Below are 21,960 nucleotides of genomic sequence, written 5' to 3' on the forward strand. Positions count from 1 at the left end.
TTTTATTTTTTTGAATTGTAATCTTAAATCTTCTTAAATTTTGGATATAAAGTTAGGACTTAATTTTTAAGTACTGAATTTCAGTATCAAGCATATCTTGCTTTTCTGGAGTTTCATGTATGGAAATTACATCACAACGATTTATAAATTGTAGACTAGAAGGGTAATATTTTGGTAAAGTTTATATGCCAGGTTAATTCCAAATTTACCTTAAGTAGCTTAAATTGTGATATACATAGTATTTTGAAAATAAGTTCCTTTTGTTTAAGTAGGTAATTCTTTTTTATAATATCAGACATGTTGACCTGGGAATATATCGCATGTGCCCTTAATACCATTAATGGTTGAAGTTCTTAAACTTGTACTCTCGCCAAACTTTTCAAAAGAGCATTTTAAATATTACTGTGTTTTTATTTAAGAGGTAGCTCGGAGTGTTCACGTTTCTAACAATTTTCTGATCTGACCTTTGTTTTAGTGTGCTGTGCATATGAAGGTATAGGGGGGGAAGGAGAAGAGACCAACATTTCTGGCTATGTGCTGAGTCACTGTGCTAGGTGCTTTACATATACTTCATCCTCACAGCAGTCCTGTGAAGTAGGTGTTCCTATGTCTGTTTTACAGATTGGAAATCTGAGGCAAGAGGTTAAGTAGCTTAAATCTGAGGCAAGAGGTTACACAACTAGGATGTGGCTGAACTCCATACTGCCTCTATCCACATGACATATACTAGGGTGATTAAAAAAGTGGTGAAAATGTTTAAAAGGCACTCTTAATGAGTGAACTTTATATATTTTAAAAAGGAATTCTAGTTTAGTATATATTTTATATAGCAATAGGTTGGGTAAGAGTAAGATGACATAATAATTGATAATCTCAAATGTGAATTTCAGCTATTGTAAAGGTACTATGTCTTATGCCAAATTTTGAAACAATTAAATACTTTGAAGGTTTTGTTCATGCCATGACTCAACTTTTTGGAATGTGAAACATCTTCTGAGAATGAAATTCTCACATAATGGGCCTTGCTGTGTGTGGAAACATTGAGACTCTTCCAAACTTTTAAAGCATCTTTTGGTGAAGGTCCTTAATATAATGAAAACTTGTTTTTTGTGGGATGAGCTAGGTTAGCAAGAAATTAACTAGCAGAGAGAATAGTGAAATGACCTTAAAGGAAAAGATTGAGGGACATTCACTACCAAAAATATGAGAGTTATGATTTACCTTTCTCTTTATAAAGAAAAATAATTGAATATTCTTTATTAGCACCTAATTTAGGGTTTATTTCTGCTTATTCTTTGAAGGGAGTGATTAAAATTTGCATTCGAAAAGAGTGGTATTTGGGGAGAGCCAAGACTGGTAGTAAACATGCCTTAAGCAGTGAGTTGACAAAGGGGCATGAATCTTAATTATAAGATTGAGACTAACTTCTGTGTGTCTGCCCTGCATTCTACTTCCCACTCTCTAAGGGTCTTCCTTTTTCACAGAATCAGCTTATTTTTGCTGTTCTTATGCTATATAGGAAGCAATTAAGATATTTTGGTGAAAGTGACAAATAAAAATCATTCAAGCTCAGAACTGATGTCCAGAAGTACATAGGACTTGCATCACCTGTTTTCAGGGTATAATTCTGCAATTATTACTGATTTCTGGAGTAATGAAGATGTTCTTAAGATATATTTGGTGCTTCTGTGGTGTTAATTTTCTTTAGCTGTAATCCACCCTCCACCCCATCTTAACATTTAATCTTGAGTCTGAACTTTCATGCTTCTACTATTGTGGAAATTAGAAACAAGTCTACTCTAAAGTGGTACAGAGTCCTAGAACCCACTACATTTGCCATGGTGTAACATCTTAGCAATGCCTGGATTTTGACTGGGAAAACTTGTGAAATTAAGAGGGGAAAAAGCAATTATTCTAATTTGTTTCAGGAGAAATAACTTACAGCTTATGCACATCTCAAAATGAAAGCATGACAAACCTTCCAAAAATATATTAACTTCAAAATGAGAGTAAAAAGGACATATTTATTTGAGGTTTAAACATTAGTTTTAAAGTATGGTTAAAATGTATGTGTTAAACATGAGATTCTTTTTTAGAAACACATTATCAGGCTACATAAAAAGGATTTCTTAACAAGCTACATATATTATGTAACTAAATTTATATCCATCATGTGAATGCTTTGGAAATAAATTTTCATGGTGATCAGTGATCATCACATTGCCTATTTCTTATACATATTTGTATTTTTGAAGCACTTAATGTGTTTTTCATTCAATTGAATAAAAGAATACTCCTTTTTCTCTTTTTCTAGAACAATGCCGCAGAAGAGGTTGAAGAGGTAAAAAATAAATAAATACATAAAAAGCAAACAAGCGGGGACACCTGCAGTCTTAGTCACTGACAATGGGTTTAGTAAAAGTTGCACATTAGAGTCAACCCCCTTCCTTCTTTTTTCCTTAAATCCAGTATTTAGAATAATATTTATGCTTAGTGTAAACATTCTGTGAATGAAGTAGGCTCTTCTGTGGAATATATTAATATATTACTGTATATCCACATTTTCATGGAATGGTACTGTGGGAGACTGAGCAAACACTCTTCTGGCAACTTAGTAGAACAGCTTCTTAAAGGCTTTGCATGCTTGCTGCTTTAAGCTGCCTTTTTTTTTTTTTCTTTTTTTTTTTTTTTTTAAAAAACCCTTTAGTGATTACAGTAGTTTATATTGAAAAGAAAACCAATTACAACATGTGCCCTTAAAAATACCAAAAGCACTGTAAGGATATTTGTCTTGACAGTGTCTATTGATTTGAAGTCATGTAAGGAAATATTTAGACAATGAAAATTATCAAAAGATAATTTACCTTTCAACTATGATAAATAGATGTGATTGGTTGCCATTTGTGTTCTTTTGCAGAACTCTGATAAGAAAAGTGTTCAATTTGTATTTAAGCAAACAGTGAACGACATTTGCAATCAACTAAAAATTCGTCTATCGAATTAGGGCTGAAAATTTCTGTTAAAGAGTGTTGCAGTATGTCTGGTGGCTCCCCTTTCAGGACTAGGGTTTTCTCATGGAGTACAGTATGTTAATATTTACCTATATAACTAATCTGTTAACGGTTTTTGAAAAACCTTTATTTCAAATTATTTGAATAATCCTCATATTTTCATTTTAACCTATATAAGCCTCTAATTTTTTTTTTCTGAGGAAAGCATTTGGTTTATGAGTTGTTTTTTCTTAACATAAGAAAAACTGTATTTTTTTTTTTAAAGTATCTTCAAACTGAATCCTTTATGCACCAAAGTTGGTTTTGAAAAGGAAAATAAAATCACTTTCTTGCTTGGTAAGCAAGAAGCCATATGGATTTTTTTTTTAACTTACAGAAATGGAAATATGTGTAACTTGTTAGTATTGTATCAAACAAATGTTGCATAGAGATAATAGAACATTGCTTGTAAATAATTCAGCAGATTTGTAATATATTTTTATATTATGAAATGTACTGTAGATGTTTTTCTAGAGGCATGAAAAGTTAAATGTATATATTATGGGTAGAGATAATATTGAAGGATATTGTAATTCACTAGTGCTGCCAGAGGAATTGTTAATAAAGCACCTTCTTTAACAATAAATGTCTTTTGCAGACTTAAGGGACTATGTACTACTGTTAATATCTGTAAGAACAAAACACATTGAACATCCTTCCAGAAAGTCTTTGGGGGAGGACCTATACCCATAATAGAATTATGGCACTCATTTCTGACAGTGACCGTGAAATCAATTATTTCCTTACTGTTGGAAGGACATATTGTAAAGTATGTGGTTATATGCAGTCAAACTGCAGAAAATACTCCTGATTAAGGAGTTTTCACTTTACTACAGTGATATAAAAACCAGCAGTTTTTACACTAAAATTTTTTAAAGAAAGAATAGACAAAAATATAGAATTAATAAGCCTTTTGGTTCCAAAATGGGAAAGGTTCCATGATACATAAGTCATTTCTCATTTACTTTAAAAAATTTAAAAAAAATAATAAAAATTATGGGAGACTTTATTCGTTAACAATGGGGTAAAGAGCTATATACATGAAGTGAGTCATATAAAATTAAATGAAGTGCAAATAAAAGCACTGCTTCTATAAGACATTCTGGAATGGTTGTTTAATAAGGGTATTATTCATATGACTTGTAGCAAATGTGATTTTATTTTTAAAAAGAAGAAAAGCAGTGTGTTTTCTTACTATTTTTTTGTTTTCTTTTGCTTAAGCACTTCATCAGTTGCTTTATTCTGTATCTACGAAGTAATCTGCAATCTCCTTTGTTCTTTTTAAATTTTGATTTGTTATAAAATTGCCAAATAGAAGTGTTTCAGATATATAGTTTGTACCTGTATTTTTATTTTATTGCCTCATGTTCTTGTAAGTCATTCTTAATTGACCGATGATTGTAGACCTTGCCTGAGTATTTTTTCTAATAAAACAAAGCAAATCACATTTAGTTTCAAAATTGTAACAATTCAATTAAATTTTAAAACATCTAAAATATACATCTATTTTCTTCAGGGGCACAGCGAATAGATTAGTTTTCCCATTGTGTAGAAATACTAAGATATCCAAACCAAATTTCATGGTTATTGATTAGCCTCTGAGTACTCAGTCACTCAAGATACTCTGCTGCTTATCTGACTTTGTTCTGATACTACTTACACACCAAAAAGAATATTGAATCAAAATGAAATAGTTTTATAACTTGTATGTATACATATATACACACATGCAATTATGATTGGGAAACAAGTGTGGAAATTTTTATTTTATAGTGTTCATTTAGTGATAGCTATCCATCTATATTATTCTTCCTACCCCTGTGGCCCTCCCTGCCCCCCAATATATGACATATTTGTAATATGGCACCTGAAATAATTAGTCTCTTATTCAAAATCCACTGTCTTTTCAGCAGCAGGCAAAACTGCAGCTCACAGGCATACCCATTCATTTACTTGTGACTGCTTTCTCCCTGTTGTGGCAGAGCTGAGTAGTGACACTTTATTGCCTGCAAACTTAAAATACTTACTGTCTCACCTTTTAAGGAAAAATTTGCCAATCCCTGGTTATAGTTGATAAGTTTTTCTGAAAAATAAAGCTCGACCGCACAACTTATATTTTAATATGATAGTATTATCTTGGTAATAAGCACATTAAATTTCAGTGAGCTGTTTAATATACATCAGAGTAAATATTGCCATATTAGGTACATGCAACAAATGATGGGGTTTTTTTTTAACTTTTACATTGGAGTTCTTAATAGTTACTAACATTTCGCCGTTTGTTTTTGTATTTTGTTTTGTTTTACTAAATAGGACTAAATGAGATTTTGTAAATCAGATCATGTTTAAATCATACGGCACATCTGCTCTATCTGAAAGAATCTTGGAAGTGGAAAATACTGTAAAATTTAAAGTTGTTTATTTTTCTAATAAACTTACTTTTTCATATATAAATCTTCCCTAAAGTGGACACACATTACCTCTGAATTTCAGATGAAAGGAAATTAAGATGGACAGTAATTGACTCTCAATGCGTATTTTAAGATTTGTTTTACTCTCACTTGAAAGCATTGATAATCACGTCAGTAAACCTTTGTGAAACTTTTTTCCCTTTCACACCTTAATAAAGTGTTTTAAATATGCAAGTACTCTTAAAAGGATAGAATTTGCCACAGTTATTTAAGACCTCTTTTATTGTTGGATGTTTGAATTCTTTTTTTTAATACTGTATGGTTAATAAAAGTGTTAGCTATTTGAATAAAATATAAAAATGGGAAAATATGGTTGAAGTCTTTAAAATAGTTGATGGGGGGGCTTTTTATATGGTTACAACTATTTCTTTCTTTTTAAGTCTTTAATACCTCTGCATAAGTTCTCTAAAAGACAAAGAGAAATTCTTAGTTTAGGTAGATTCTCAATTTGAAAAACTGATATCTGTATAACAAGGCCTAGGGTTGCAGACCTACAAAGAGATGCTTATATATATAGTCTTTATTAAAAAGGAAGTTGAATCATATATGTCATTTGAATGTCTTGGGGGTTTGTTTTTTTTTTTTTTTTTTTTTGAGAGAAGTGGCACTTTTTTGGGTTTCAATGAAAAATATTTTTCTATTCTAAAAATGTATAAAGTATTTCTTAAAAGGTAAGATTTTTAAAGAAAACGTCTTACATATTTTTCTTTTTTAATTATTAAAGAATCTGACCTAGTGGAGAATGTTTTGCAATTCCAACACTATAGCTTTAATATAAATAAGGTCTAAGGATTTTTATTTTTTAAGGGTTAGAGTATTTTGTCGTTTCTAATGGTATGGGCTTCAGTAGCCTTAAAGAATGTGACAAAATGATGTATTATTTTAAATTAAAATTTTAAAAAAAATGTTTACATAGTCCAGTTCATTCTCTGCATCAGATTTGCCTGGTATACAACACATGGTTCTATTACTCTGAAAATTAAAAAGGACTTGTAACCAGAGCAGGAATTGCAACCCATACATTTTTCTAGGTCAGTAATCTTTCTGCTATACCAAGCAGCTTTTCACAGCGTGAGAGAGGAAATAAATGTGCGTTGTAATACCACTACAAATTTGTTTTCAGTGTTTCTGCCATAGCTAGTTCCTAGCATGATGCAGGGTACAAAATTAGTCTCTGAAATATTTGTTGAATGAGTATTGTAGGTGAATACCTGTTAAAGAAAGGTGTTTTGGAGAGTACTGGTTGAAACAACCTGGCTTAAACCACACTCTGTGATCATATTTAACTTTATATATGAACCTATAAAGGGAACTATATTTCAGTTTGTCTGAACATTCTCAATGGAAAGAATTATTGATGTTATATTTTTACATAACTCAGTTGTAATGTAAGTAGTTTTAGTTTGTTTAATTTTGTTAAAAATGTCCTCAATCATGTTTTTGTAGAGGCCCCTCTCCCTTTTTAATTGAAGTATAGTTGATTTACAATGTTGTGTTAGTTTCTGGTGTACAGCAAAGTGATTCATATACACACACACACACACATATTTGTAGAGCCCATTTTTAAAATAATTAAGACCTCAGTTATATTTATGATATGAATAACATGTTTTGAAGTAACAACACTATTTTAAAGGAGTTACCCAGTATTTGATTACTTTATCTTATTGTTTTCATCTCACAGCATTGTCACCCAAAGGACCTTTTTTCCCTCTTCAGTATTTATAAGATTCTGCTAATGGAAAAGTTAAATTTTATAAATCTTACAAATTTATTATGAAATTGCCAAGGATTTATATGTTCCTGTTAAAACCATTTCAGAAATTCATTTATATTTGGATGACTAATAAGTCTCATATAAGATTATTACATGTTTGAGGGATTTTTCCTTTTAGAGAAGTAAAGTTTTTTGGGGTGAGTGTGTAGCTAGGGAAGAATAATAGATTGTAAAAGGTGAGCATTGTGAGCATTTACTCTTGATAGCTGGGCCCAGTTTAAGTAGTTTAGCATAAACATCATTGAGCGTTGCGTAAGAGTAGGTCAGAAGATTCCCAGCTCATGTCTTCTTTTTTAAAACTTGAGGTAACGTTGGTTTATAACATTATATGTTGACTTCTGTGTACACTGCAGTGTTCTCACCATCAAAAGTTTAGTTTCCATCTGTCCATCACCATACCAGTTGACTCTCTTGGCCCATTTTATTCTCCCACACACTCCCCCTTCCCTTCTAGTAACCACTGCTGTCTCTCTGTATCTGTGTGTTTGTTTGGTTTTCTTCATTTATTTTTATATTCCACATATGAGTGAAATCTTACAGTATTTGCTTTTCTCCATCTGACTTATCTTCACATAATACCCTCAAGTTCCTTAACGGATTGTTGCAAATGGCAAGATTTCATCTTTTTTTTTTAATGACTGAGGAGTATTCTATTTCGTGTGTGTGTGTGTGTATGTGTGCATATATATATATACACACATGCACACACACCACATCTTCTTTATCTATTCATCTGTCAGTGGGCACTTAGGTTGGTTCCATGTCTAGGATATTGTAAATGATGCTGCTATGAATATAGGGGTGCATATATCTTTCTGAATGAGTGTTTTCATATCCTTTGGATAAATACCCACAAGTGGGATAGCTGGATTATATGGTAATTTAATTTTTAAAATTTTTGAGGAATCTGCATAGTTTTCCATAGTGGCTGCACCATTTTGCATTCCCACCAACAGTGTCCAAGGGTTCCCTTTTCTCCATATGCTCTCCAACACTTGTTATTTCTTGTCTTTCTGATAACAGCCATTCTAACCAGAGTGATGGGATACCTCATTGTGGTTTTGATTCGCCTTTCCTTAGTAATTAATGATGCTGAGTGTCTTTTCATGTACCTGCTGGTATCTGTATGTATTTTTAGGAAAATGTATATTCAGCTGTTCTGCCTGTTTTTAAATCATGTTGTTTGCTTTTTGTTGTTGTATGAGTTCCTTATATGTTTTGGATATTAATCCCTTATTGGATATATGATTTGCAATTTTTTTTCTCCTATTGGTAGGTTGTCTTTTCATTTTGTTGATGGTTTCCTTTGCTGTGCAGAAGCCCTTTAGTTTGACGTAGTCCCATTTGTTTATTTTTGCTTTTGTTCCCTTGCCTGAGTAGCCAGATCCAAAAAAAATATTGCTAAGACCTGCGTCAAAGAGTGTACTGTCTTGTGTTCTTCTATGTGTTTTTTATGGTTTCAGGTCTTATATTTAAGTCCAATTCATTTTGTGTATGGTGTAAGATAGTGGTCTAGTTTCATTCTTTTGTATGTGGCTCTCCAGTTTTCCCGGCGCCATTTATTGAAGAGACTATCATTTCTCTGTTGCATGTACTTTGCTCCTTTTTCATACATTAATTGTTCATGTACGTGTGGATTTATTTCTGGGCTCTGAATTCTGTTTCATTGGTCTGTGTGTCTGTTTTTCTGTCAATACCATGTTCTTTTGATTACCATAGCTTTGCGGTATAACTTGAAATCAGGGAGTGTGATACCTCCAGCTTCTGATTTGTATTTTATTTCAGGGTTGCTTTGGTTATTTGGGGTTTTGTGGTTCTGTATAAGCTTTAGGAGTTTTTGTTTCATTTCTGTGAAAACTCATATGATTTTGATAGGGATTGGGTTGAATCTGTAGGTTGCTTTAGGTAATATGAACATTTTATCAATGTTAATTCCAGTTCATGAGCACAGAATGTCTTTCCATTTCTTTGTGTGTTCTTCAGTTTCATTCAACAATGTCTTAGAGTTTTCAGTACACAGATCTTTCACCTCCTTGGTTCAATACATTCCTAGGTATTTTATTCTTTTTGTTGTAATTGTAAATGGGATTGTTTTCTTAATTTCTCTCTCTGCTAGTTTGTTGTTAGCATATGGAAACACAACAGTTCTTTGTATATTGATTTTGCATGCTGCAACTTTACTGTATTTAAAAAAGTTTCTTTTAATTAATTTATTTTTGGCTGCGCTGGGTCTTCGTCGCTGCACGTGGACTTTCTCTAGTTGTGGTGAGCGGGGGCTACTCTTCGTTGTGGTTCGTGGGCTTCTCATTATGGTGGCTTCTCTTGTTGCGGAGCACGGGCTCTAGATGCGCAGGCTCAGTAGTTGTGGCTCACGGGCCTAGTTGCTCCGTGGCATGTGGGATCTTCCTGGACCAGGGCTCGAACCTGTGTCCCCTGCACTGGCAGGCGGATTCCCAATCACTGTGCCACCAGGGAAGTCCCTGTATTTATTATTTTTAATAGTTTTTTGGTGGGGTCTTTAGAGTTTTCTATGTATATACATCATGTCATCTACAAAGTGGCAGTTTTACTTCTTCCTTTCCAACTTGGATGCCTTTTTTTTCTTTTTCTTCCCTAATCGCTCTAGCTAGGACTTCCAGTACTATGTTGAGTAAGAGTGGCTAGAGTAAGCATCCTTGTCTTGTTCCTGATCTTAGAGGGATAGCTTTCAGCGTTTCACTGTTGAGTATGATGTTAGCCATGGGTTTGTCATAAATGGCCCTTGTTATGATGAGGTATGTTCCTGCTATACCCATTTTATTGAAAGTTTTTATTATACATCAGTATTGAATCTTGTCAAACACCAATATTTTTCTACATCTGTTGAGATGATCATATGATTTTTATCTTTCATTTGGTTGCTATGACGTATCATATTGATTTGCAGATGTGGAACCACCCTGCATCCCTGGAATAAATCCTACTTGATCATGGTGTTTGATCATTTTAATTATTGTTGTATTTGGTTTGCTAATATTTGTTGAGTACTTTTGCATCTATGTTCATCAGGATATTGCCTGTAATTTTCTTTTTTTGTATTGTCCTTGTGTTGGCTTTGTAAAATGAGTTTAGAAGCATTCCCTCCTCTTCAGTTTTTTGGAAGAGTTTGAGAAGGCTAGGTATTAGCTTTTCTTTGAATGTTTGGTGGAATTCACCTGTGAAGCCATCTGGTCCTAGACTTTTGTTTTTTTGGGAGGTATTTGATTACTGTTTCAATCTCTCTCCTAGTGATTGGTCTATTCAGGTTTTCTGTTTCTTCATGATTCAGTCTTAAAAGGTTACATGATTCTAAGTATTTATGTTATTTCTTCTAGATTGCCCAATTTGTTGGCATATAATTTTCGTAGTATTATAATCTGTTGTATTTCTATGGTATCCGTTGTAATTTCTCCTTTTTGTTTCGTATTTTATTTATCAAAGACTTCTTAGCCAGTCTAGCTAAAGGTTTGTCAATTTTGTTTATTTTTTTTAAAAAAAGCTTAGTTTTATTGATATTTCCTATTTTTTAGTCTCTTTCATTTATTTCTGCTCTGATCTTTATTATTTCCTTCCTTGTGCTGACTTTGGATTTTGCTCTTTTTCTAGTTTCTTTAGGTGTAAGGTTTGAATATTTATTTGAGATTTGTCTTGTTTCTTGAGGTAGGCCTGTGTTGCTGTGAACTTCCCTCTTAATACCACTTTTGCTGCATCCCATAGATTTGGTATGTTGTATTTGCATTTTCATTCGTCTTCAGGTATAAAAAGATTTCTTTATTTGTTGACCCAATAATTGTTCAGTAGCATGTTGTCAAGTCTCCACATATTTGTGAATTTTCCAGCTTTTTTCTTGTTTTTCATTTCTAGTTTCATACCATTGTGGTTGGAAAAGATGCTTGATCTGAGTTGAGTTTTATTTAAGTTACTGAGACTTGTTTTGTGTTCCACAATTTGGTCTATGCTTGAGAATGTTCCCCGTGCTCTTGAGAAGAATGTGTATCCTGCTGCATTTGGATGGAGTGTTCTTTATTAAGTCCATCTGATGTAATGTTTCACTTAAGGCCACTGTTCCCTTGTTGACATCGTGTCTGGATGATCTGTCCATTGATGTAAGTGGGGTGTTAAAGTCCCTTACTGTTATTGTGTTGCTGTCAATTTCTCCCTTTAGGTATGGTAATAATTGCCTTATGTATTTTGGTGCTCCTATGTTATGTGCATATATATTATTAACTTTTATACCTTCTTGATGAATTTTCCCCTTTATCATTATAGAGTGTCCGTCTTTGTCTCTCATTACCTTTTTCTATTTTGGCATGAAGTCTATTTTGTCTGATATGACTATGGCTACACCTACTCTTCTTTTGTCTGCCGTTTGCTTGGAGTGTCATTTTTCATTCTTTTACTTTGAGCCTATGTTTGTCTTTAGAGCTTTGTCTCCCGGAGGCAACATATAGTTGGGTCTTGTTTTTCTAATCTGTCCAACCGCCCTGTGTCTTCTTTTGTTTTTTGTTTGTTTGTTTGGCCCAGCCATATAGCTTGTGGGATCTTAGTTCCCCAACCAGGGATTGAACCTGGGCCATGGCAGTGAAAGCACCGAGTCCTAACCACTGGACCTCCAGGGAATTCCCACACCCTGTGTCTTTCTGATTGATGAATTCAGTCCATTTATATTTAGGGTGATAGTTTATAAATAAGGACGTAGTACTGCCATTTTATCTTTTATTTTCTAGTTGCTCTGTATCTCCATTGTTTCTTTTATTTTGTGTCTATTTCTGTCTGCCATTTTAGTTTGGTGGTTTTCTATGATGTTTTTCTTAGTTTCCTCTTTTGTTATTTTTCGTGTCTCTGATCTGGAATTATATTGTATGGTTACCATGAGGTTTGTATAAATTTCTCATAAAGTGGTTCTTTTCCTGCTGATAGCCTCTTCATTTGCCTATATGACTTCTGTCCTTTTCCTCTTCAGCAATGTTTTTGTGGTCCCCAATTATCCCTTTTTATGTTGTAAGTTGGTTACCAAATTGAAGTCGCTTTAGTTATTTTTGCTGCTTTTTCCCCTTTAACCTTTATGTTGTAATTAGTGTTTAACAACCTGTTCTAATACAGAGTTACAGTTTTCTAATTCTGTAGATCACCTTACTCAAAAGTTCTGTGTACTTTTGCCTTTTCATTTCAGAAGGAAGTTGTCCTTTCACTATTTCTGGTAAGGCAGGCCTAGGGTCATGAACTCCCTCAGCTTTTGTTTGTCTGGAAAAGCCTTTATTTCTCCTTCATATTTAAGGATAACTTTGCTGAGCAGGGTATTCTTGGCTCACAGTTTTTATCTTTCAATATTTTGAGTATGTCATTCCACTCACTCCTGTCCTGTAGTGTTTCTACTGAGAAATCTGCTGGTAGTCTAATGGGGGTTCCTTTGTAGGTTGCTCTTTTTTTTCCCTTGGCTGTCTTTAAAATTCTTCCTTTGCCACTGACTTTTGACAGTTTTAATATGATGTATCTGAGAGAAGGTCTTTTTGTATTGAGGTAATTAGGTGTTCTCTTAGCTTCATGGACTTGTACATCCAGTTCATTCTCCAGGTTTGGGAAGTTCTCAGCTATTGTTTCTTTAAATAAACTCTCTTTTCCCTTCTCCCTCTCTTCTGGGATACCCATTATTCTTATGTTGCTCTTCCTAGTAGAGCCTGATAGTTCTTGTAGAATTTCTTCTTCTTGTTTTAGATCTTATTCTTTCCTTTTCTACCTGTGTCATTTCTAGATTTCTGTCTTCAAGCTCACTTGAAGAGAATTCTCTCTTCCATACCACCTGCTTTATTTCCAGTGCTTTCTACGGTTCCAGAAGTTTGTTTCTTTTTTTACAGTTTCAATTTGTTTGATAAAGTATTCTTTCTGTTCATTAATTTTATTCCTGAGCTCTTTGAAATGCCTTTCTGAATTTTCTTGTAGCTCATTGTGTTTCTTCACGACAGCCAGTCTGAATTCTCTGTCAGTTAGATTACAATATTCTGTGATTTTAAGTTTGGTATTTGGAGAATTATCGTTTTCTTTTTGTGATACCATGTTACCATGGTTTTTTCATGGTGCTTGATGAATTTTTCCTCTGCTGGTGCATTTGAAGTAGTGAATACTTTTCTTTAGGTAAAGCTTTTTTTACTTGATTCTAACAATTCAGCAGGTTAGTAGTTAGAGGCCTTTTGTTTTCCAATAGGTGGTGCTGTAGCACAAGTTTTTGGTTTCTCTTACCTGAACCACCTCTGGTTATGTTTGAGAATCAACACTTTCCACCCTTCACTGCCTCTGCTGAGGGTGTCGCCTGGTGCCCTCCTTGTTGCTGCTCGTGCCTCCTGAGTCACTGGTGCCTTGCTGCTGCCGCTGCCACTACTGTTGCTGGTGTTGCTGCCTGAGGCACTGGGAGGGCAGGCACCTCTGCCACGCCCAGGGTTGCCTGGGTCGTGGGCTATGCCACCACAGGGGCAGGTGGGGAAAAGCCAGGATCCTGGGTGCCTCTGCTTCATCATCATGGGGTTATTGGGTGACACTGCTGTGGGCGATGGGGGGGTAGGGGGCAGACTCACAGGTGCCTCTGTAGCCGTAGGTTTGGGGTCGCAGGCCCCTGTGCCACTGCTGCCAGTTTCACCCTGACCGCAGGCACTGCTGTAGGTAGGACGCTGGAGTCTCGTGCACTGCCTCCCCTCCTGCTACTTGTGTTCTCCTGGGCTCAGCTGCTGCAGCCAGGGGTGCTAAAATCATAGGCACCTCCTCTGGGGGATGTAGTCCACTCACCTTTAGATGTACAGACGTATGGAATTCTCTGGTGTTCTGGTTTAATGAGCAGAGGAACCTCTGTTGTTATGGATGTTTTACTGGATGTAGATTGAAAGGGAGTGTCTCATGCCGCCATGATGCTGACGTCACTCCCAGCTTCTGTCTTCTTGAATTTCATAAGAGGGCTTTATTGGTTATCTTTGTGTATTTTTAGTACTGGTATAATACCTTTAAAAGATTGTAGTAAGTATCATAACTGTCATTCTTTGTAGAAGTTGAGGGCTTATTTAAGTTTCGTTGTATTTCTTCCTTTTCTCTATATGTTCTCCCCTAAATCACCCAAAATATCTAATTCCCTTTTTAATTTTATTTATTTATTTATTTACTTATGGCTGTGTTGGGTCTTCGTTTCTGTGCGAGGGCTTTCTCCAGTTGCGGCAAGCGGGGGCCGCTCTTCATCGCGGTGCGTGGGCCTCTCACTATCGCGGCCTCTCTTGTTGCGGAGCACAGGCTCCAGACGCGCAGGCTCAGTAGTTGTGGCTCACGGGCCCAGTTGCTCCGCGGCATGTGGGATCTTCCCAGACCAGGGCTCGAACCCGTGTTCCCTGCATTGGCAGGCAGATTCTCAACCGCTGCGCCACCAGGGAAGCCCCTAATTCCCTTTTTAAATGTAACTCAGAATTGTCAGCAGTTCATTCAAAATTTATCTTAAACATCAATAGTATTTTCAAAATACTTACTTTCTTTGTTATTAAAATTAAGAAATGATGGAATTCCCTGGCGGTCCAGTGGTTAGGACTTGGCGCTTTCACTGCTGTGGCCCAGGTTCAGTCCCTGGTTGGGGAATGAAGATCCTGCAAGCTACACGGTGCAGCCAAAAAAAAAAAAAAGAAGAAATTAACAATACAGAAAATAGGGATCATAGGGTTACTTTCAACTGACCATACTTTCCTAGTCTCCAGATTAATATTTTGTTGAATTCTTACAAAATGTTTATTTTGTGCTATTTAAATTGCTATTATATGCCCAGGTCTACTGTTTGGCTTTTACTCAAGACATTCATATAGCTATTTCTTATTCTTTTTTATGGCCAGGTGTGATGTACTGTAAATCGTTTAACCATCCCTGCTTGTTGACACTGAGATTGTTTACAGGTTTTGTGTCATGTAATTAATACAGTAGCGTCCTTGAAAATATACTTGTAGAGAGATTTCTATACTGCAGTTTCCTGTGAGGGACTACTAGCTGACTTAAAGAGTTTGTGAGTTGTGTCTATTACAAGTTTTGGTATTGCCAAAATATTTTCCTAAAAACGTGGTGCCAACATAAACTCCCATCGACTGGTTGTGAATGCTCTTTTCCACGTACTGTACCAATACTTAAATACTATCTATCTTTAAAATTTTAGTCAATCTAAAGTGGAAAAGTAGGTTAAGAGTATGAATTGCCTGGATTTAATTCTCAGTTCAGCTGAAAATTGACTTGGTGGTTTTGGGGAAGTTAAACTCTCTGTACCTGCTTTTTCATTTATAAAATGGCATGCTATTATCACTTTCCTGATAGGATTTGTTGTGAGGTGAAAATGAGATGACGTGTAGTCGTTGTTTTGCACCTGTGTGGTTTGAAGAGTGCAATCTTCCCCCCACCCCCTGCCTCTTCCTGGCTTGCGGGATCTTAGTTCCCTGACCAGGGATTGAACCCGGGGCCACGGCAGTGAAGGCACCGAGTCCTAACCACTGGGCCACCAGGGAAGTCCTTGAAGAGTACAATCTTAATCTTTCTATCTTCTTATGATCCCTTCAGAGCCACTGTGGATGTGGTCTTTTCTTGTCACTGGAAGAAATCTCACGCAGGTTCCCTTCGTTTTTCTGATTATGCTTGGGTAATAAAAAGCCCCCCAATCTCATGTAGTCATAAAAATAATCTCAGTTTAACATTTTATTAATTTCATTAAGTATTTATCTCTTAATCAATTTTACTTATACTATTAGATGAGTTTTGACAGATGCTCATAACCATGAAATCGCCAACACAGTCAAGATACAGAATGCTCCCACCCACCTCCCATAAGTTTCCTCCTGCGGGGTTGCAGGTCGTCCTTTCCTCCAGCCCCGGACACTGGCAGCCGCTGTTCTGTATTCTCTCTTAATGTATTGATAGATTGGTTCGCATTTTCTAAGATCTTATATAAATGGAATCATACATACATGTTCTCTTTTGTGTCTCATTTCTTTCAGAATAATGATTTTGAAATGGATCAATATATACTGTAAATATTTACACTTTCTGCTTCTATAGTGATATTAAACACTTTCTTTTCTGTATTTTTTGTCTGTTTGTATTCTGAGTAGACATTGGGAACACTAAAAATTATCTAAATTCTTCTGACTTCAGTTATTATTAAAGATTTACTAAGTAATATAATAGACTTCTGGTTCTGCGATATGATTGGGCAACATTAAAGACATGATTTAAGGCAGTTTTTTTAAAAACAAATTGTTTAATCATAATTTCATAATTTATATCTGCTTTTAAGGTAGTTGTGTGGCTTAAGATGGAAGTTTTTAGGTATTTCTTTATCCTGGAGATGTGAGAACAAATATTTCTAGCAAAGAAATATAGCTGTCATACTTAGAATGTCATGAAGTTAGCTGTTAGCCTACAAAATTAATAAAATAGTAATAGAAAGCAAAATCTTAAGACCATCTGCAAAGTGCAAGGCGCTGCAAACATTCTTGGTCTCATGGGACTGAAAAGTGTGTGGATGGGAGATGAAAGGCAATCTGCAAATGAATAAAATTATACAGTGGGTTGTGTGGTATAAATGCTGTGAAGAAAAACAAAATGAGGATGGGGAGAGAATTTGTGATGCAGTGTAAGTAGGGTAGTTGGTAAGGCGACACTTGAGCAAAGCCCTGAAGGAGCTGAGTGAGGGGTCATGCAGGTATCTGAGCGAAGAGTGTTTCTGGCAGAGAACAGCAAGTAGAAAAACCCTTGAGGCAAGAGCAATTATTCAAATATGTTATCAGGTTCTTAACATTATCCCAGCACGATCCCAGGTATTGGTGGTGCTGCGTTGAACAAAACATTACAAGAATAATTCCAGCTTCTTGGAGCCGATGTTTTATCAAGCTTGGTGTGTTGTTGGGCTGGCGATGATGTGAAAGGACTTTGGGGAGGCGGGAAGGTCCGATGACTCTTTGAAGAAGTGACTGTAAAGAACAAGGGCAGAGGCAGGAACCAGAATGGATGGTGGTAAAAAGTTGGAATTCAGGTATTCATTTGCAGGTAGATTTGCTGAGAGTTTGGATGGGGTATGAGAGTCAAGAATGACTTCAGCTTTTGGACTGAAGCTGCCATCCTGATAGTGATGGGAAAGACTGCGGTGTGGAGAAGGTTTGGGGAGGGGTGAATTAAGCTTCGAGTGGTTTATATTTGGGATGCTTATTAGACATCCATGCAGGGGTGTCATGAGTCAGAAAGGAATATATGGTGGAAATGATTTAAAGTTGAAGACTGTGAATGCAATTTACATACTTTCTTTGAAATCTAGGTTAAGTTAAATGTTTATAAAGATGAGTTTATCATTTCACCTCCAGTGAAGAGTTCATAGACTTCCTTTGGAGTCTGGGCTTGAGCAAAAGCAGGATGCTGGGCCGTTTTTGAACAAGCTATGAGCAGCAGGAATTCAAGCAAAGACCTAGAAGAAACAGATAGTTTTTGACTGGTTTATCAACTGCCAAGTGGTGGTAAAGAATGGTCAGTGGTTTGAGAGTTGCTTGTGATAAAAAAAAAATTTAGGAACAGAAAGACAACTGTTTATCCCTTATATCCTGTGTACCAAATACTGATTTAAGTGAATCATCTTAAATCCCTTCTACAATAGTGTGGGATAAGAGGGCGTTAACATTATCACTTGGAATAATAGGAATAGTGAACATTTCTCAGACCACAAGTGCCGGACTCTGTTCTGAGTGTCTTAGGCATATTAATTCATTTAATCCTCAAGATATCTCTGTGAAGCTGGGATCATTCCATTTTATGGTGGAGAAAACAGGTGCAGAGATTAGGTGATGGTTAAGTGAGAGGTTAAGTGATGTTTCCAAGATCACACGGTAAGTATTTGGGAAATCTCTTGGAGAATTTGTGAATAATATCCCGGAGGAAGTGACTTTTGAACTTAACATAGAAGGACGTGGTGAAATTTGCCAGAGGAAATAGCATGTGCAAACAAGACAGAAAATTTAGTACAACTGTGAAAATGTTCAGTGCCCAGCATGTATTTGGTACTTTGAATAAAAATGAATCAGGTGTTCTGTTCATACTTTCCAGACTTGGGAGGAGGAAGGTTATAGTGCGTTAACATAATTTCTGTGCAGTGTGAAGGGCCACGTTGGAGGTTTGCCTGGACGATCGTGGCAGCGCCGAGAGCATCTGGCCGGCCTGGAGCACTGGGGCAGGTTCCCTCGGAGGAGAGCTCAGAGTTACCTTTTAAAGATTACCTGGGACTTAGTGCTGGAGAGTGGAGGACAGGACGGAGTAGGTTAGGACAGCGGGAGCTCCGTGTGCCGGATGCTGGGACAGCCTGTGTGAGGTGATGCTGGAGGTGGTCCTGCAGAGGTAAGGAGGGACCTCTGTTGACGGCCTTATTTCCATGCATCACAGTTTGGGTTTCATGTGGAAGATTCATGGGAAACTAAGGTTTCAGGAAGGGGACTAATGGTCAGATTTGTTTTGGCCACTGTGCCCAGTAGTACATGAGAACCTGGGCCCGGTGGTGGGGTGATGGGGAGACTACTCAAAGTATGTTCTGCCTCGCTCTCCAGAAAGGGGAAAATAAGAAAAGGAAGGTAAGAAAATCATAATTTTCAAAAATGTGTAAGTTTTACTGAAAAGTAGTTCCCCAAGAATTGAAAATAATAGAGTTCGTTACTGGGGAAATTAATATATTTTCTTTTCTTACAGTTCTTAATCAAATATATTATCTATTAAATTCAGACTTGCTTTGGGTGAAGTTGAGGGCTAGACTAAGTGACGTTTTTAGCTCTGTGTTGTGTGTTGCTCTAATTGTACCATCATGTTTTCTTTTAAAGTGGGGTGTGAAGTACAGAGTACAATACGTTGCCCATTTTATCTTTGTGAGAGGTGAAACATCAAAAATGTCCTTAAAGCACTTAAAGACGGTCTTGCCTTTATGGTATATCATATTCAAACTGGCAGACAAGTCCTGCCTAGATGTATTTCCAAATAGGGGAAAACATAGCCTCATTAACATGGGACTGAGCCAAGAATTATTTGTTTTTTGCTTCTAGCATTTTGATTTAGTTTGTGACATTGTGCACATCACTGAGGAACTTAGCAACATAGGGAATATTCCCTGAAATAGAGAATGATATTTAGTACAGAGAGATTTGTTGATGTTTGTAGTTTATAAGGAAATTTGAACATGAGGCAGGTATTCAAAGCAGATTTGGTAAACATCAAATAATTGAAACTTAATCCTTGCCAGGAAAAAAAAAAAAAAAGCAAAATACAGAAATGAATCATAGTGACCCATAACTATGTGTGTGATAGGCATTTCCTGTGGTTGGGAACATGGACCAGCGGGTCTGCCTTGGATGCCGTATTATGAAGATTGGCAGTTGAGGTACTTCTAGAAGATACCTCTGAAGATCGTTTCATCCATTCCTTGGAGAAAATACAAAACTGTTGGTTTGGTCTCTACCTTTTTATTTCTCTCCTTGTTTCAAAAGGTTTCATACTATTATGAAGTATGAAGCAAGATAATATTTTTAAAAACTAAGAAATTTAATACATAGGAAAAATTTCAATGTAAAGTACAGTTGGGGTGATGTCCGCAAAATGCATGCTCTGAAATTTTATACATTTGCTAGAGATTGATCATCAACTTGCTACCTCTAAGCTTATTGTGAAGCTAATGTAAAGAGGAAGTTGCCAGGTTCATACTGTTTACAACTCAGTCATTAAGCACTTAGAATTAGCGGGACAGAGGGCTAGGTGAATTTGCATATCCTTCACGTTTGATCCTTACACTTAACAAGTGAACTGTGGGTTTCATTATTTTTGTTTTACAGATGAGTTACTCAGGCAACTTACCCAAGACTATACAGTCAGCAAGTTGCCGAGCCGGGAGTTTGAACCACTTTTGCCTGATTCTAAACCTAGAGGTCTTACCACGATGCCTTTTGGATAAGTGGTTTATTATTTGAATGTATTTTGCAAGCCTGTGTTAAAAGCATAAGCATCTCTGAAAGAAAGCATCTTAGTTACTGTCAAGGAAATCTTAACCAAGTCTTGCTCATCTTTCTCCTTGTCTCCTTCCAAGCGATTTTCACTTATTAATGCAACTCTGCCTAAGGATTGAAATTGCTTTTAATTTATGACAAACAGCAAGGTAAGTGTTGTACAAAACCATTGGAAGTATTTTATCTTCATTTATTCCTTCCTTAATGCTCTTTATTTTTTCAGATCTGAGTTTCTGACATATATCATTTCCTTCTCTCTGAAGAACTTCTCTTAATATTTTTTGCAAGGCAGGTCTACTGGCAAGAAATTCCCCCAATTTCTGTTTGTCTGAGAAAGTATTTCTCCTTCACTTTGGAAGGATAATTTCACATGATACAGAATTCTTGGTTGCTGGGTTTTTTGCTCTCAACACTTTTTTTTTTAGTTAATTTTTTTTTATTGGAGTATAGTTGATTTACAATGTTGTGTTAGTTTCTGCTGTACAGCAAAGGGAATCAGCCATACATATACATATATCCACTCTCCTCTAGACTTCATTCTCATATAGGTCATTACAGAGCACCGAATAGAGTTCCCTGTGCTATACAGTAGGTTCTTATTATCTTTTAAATACAGTAGTTTGTATATGTCAATCCCAATCTCCCAGTTTATCCTCCCACCCACCCTTACCCTCTTGGTAACCATAAGTTTGTTTTCTACATCTGTGACTCGATTTCTGTTTGGTAAATATGTTCATTTGTACTGTTTTTTTTTTAGGTTCCACATATAAGCAATGTCATATGATATTCGTCTTTCTCTGACTTACTTCACTCAGTTTGACAATCTCTAAGTCCATCCATGTTGCTGCAAATGGCATTATTTAGTTCTTTTTTTATGGCTGAGTAGTATTCTTTTTATATATGTACCACATCTTCTGTATCCATTCCTCCGTTGATGGACATTTAGGTTGCTTCCATGTCCTGGCTGTTGTAAATAGTGCTGCAGTGAACACGGAGGTGCATGTATCCTTTCGAATTATGGTTTTCTCCAGATATATGCCCAGGAATGGGATTGCTGGATCATATGGTAGCTCTGTTCTCTCAACACTTAAATATTTCATTCCTCTTTCCTTGATTGCACGGTTTCTGAGGAGATGTCTGATGTTATTCTTATCCTTGATCCTTAAAGATAAGGTATTTTTCGCCCCCTCTGGCTTCTTCCAAGATTTTTATCTTTGATTTTCTGCAGTTTGAATATGATATGCCTACATGTAGTTTTTTTTTGGCATTTATCCTGCTTATTGTTGTCTGAGTTTCCTGTATCTGTGGTTTGCTGTCTGACATTAATTTTGGGAAATTCTCAGTCTTTATCACTTCAAATATTTCTTCTGGCCCTTTCTCTCTCTCTTCTTCTAGAGGTATTCCCATTACACATATGTTATACCTTTGTAGTTGTCCCACAGTTCTTGAATATTCTGTTTTTTTCTTTCTTTTTTTTTTTTTTAAAGTCTTTCTTTTTCTCTCTGCTTTTCAGCTTTGGAAGTCTCTGTTGATATATCCCCAAGCTCATAGGTGCTTTCCTGAGCCCATCAGTCTTTTTCCATTTCTGTTACAGTGCTTTCTACTTCTAGCATTTCTTT

The 21,960-nt window shown here is 36.0% G+C and overlaps 1 protein-coding gene across 4 annotated transcripts in view; it reads left to right on the plus strand.

Annotated features, from left to right (window-relative positions):
• AEBP2 (AE binding protein 2) overlaps positions 1-21,206 on the plus strand; it is a 74,472-nt gene extending 53,266 nt beyond the window's left edge. For 2 of the 4 annotated variants that reach the window (XM_082351991.1, XM_082351987.1), the window contains 2 exons: positions 2,315-2,341; positions 2,918-5,504. In XM_082351991.1, coding sequence (XP_082208117.1) covers positions 2,315-2,341; positions 2,918-2,963 — 73 coding nt within the window. In that variant the 3' untranslated portion in view covers positions 2,964-5,504. Of the gene's footprint in view, positions 1-1,484; positions 2,288-2,314; positions 2,342-2,917; positions 5,505-16,066 lie in introns of those variants that run through there. The other 2 variants (XM_082351989.1, XM_082351988.1) reach the window with 2 other exon arrangements.
• The last annotated feature ends 754 nt before the right edge of the window (positions 21,207-21,960 follow it).

Source organism: Balaenoptera borealis (genome assembly GCF_965194805.1).
Source record: "Balaenoptera borealis genome assembly, chromosome: 13".
Taxonomy (NCBI): Eukaryota; Metazoa; Chordata; class Mammalia; order Artiodactyla; family Balaenopteridae; genus Balaenoptera; species Balaenoptera borealis.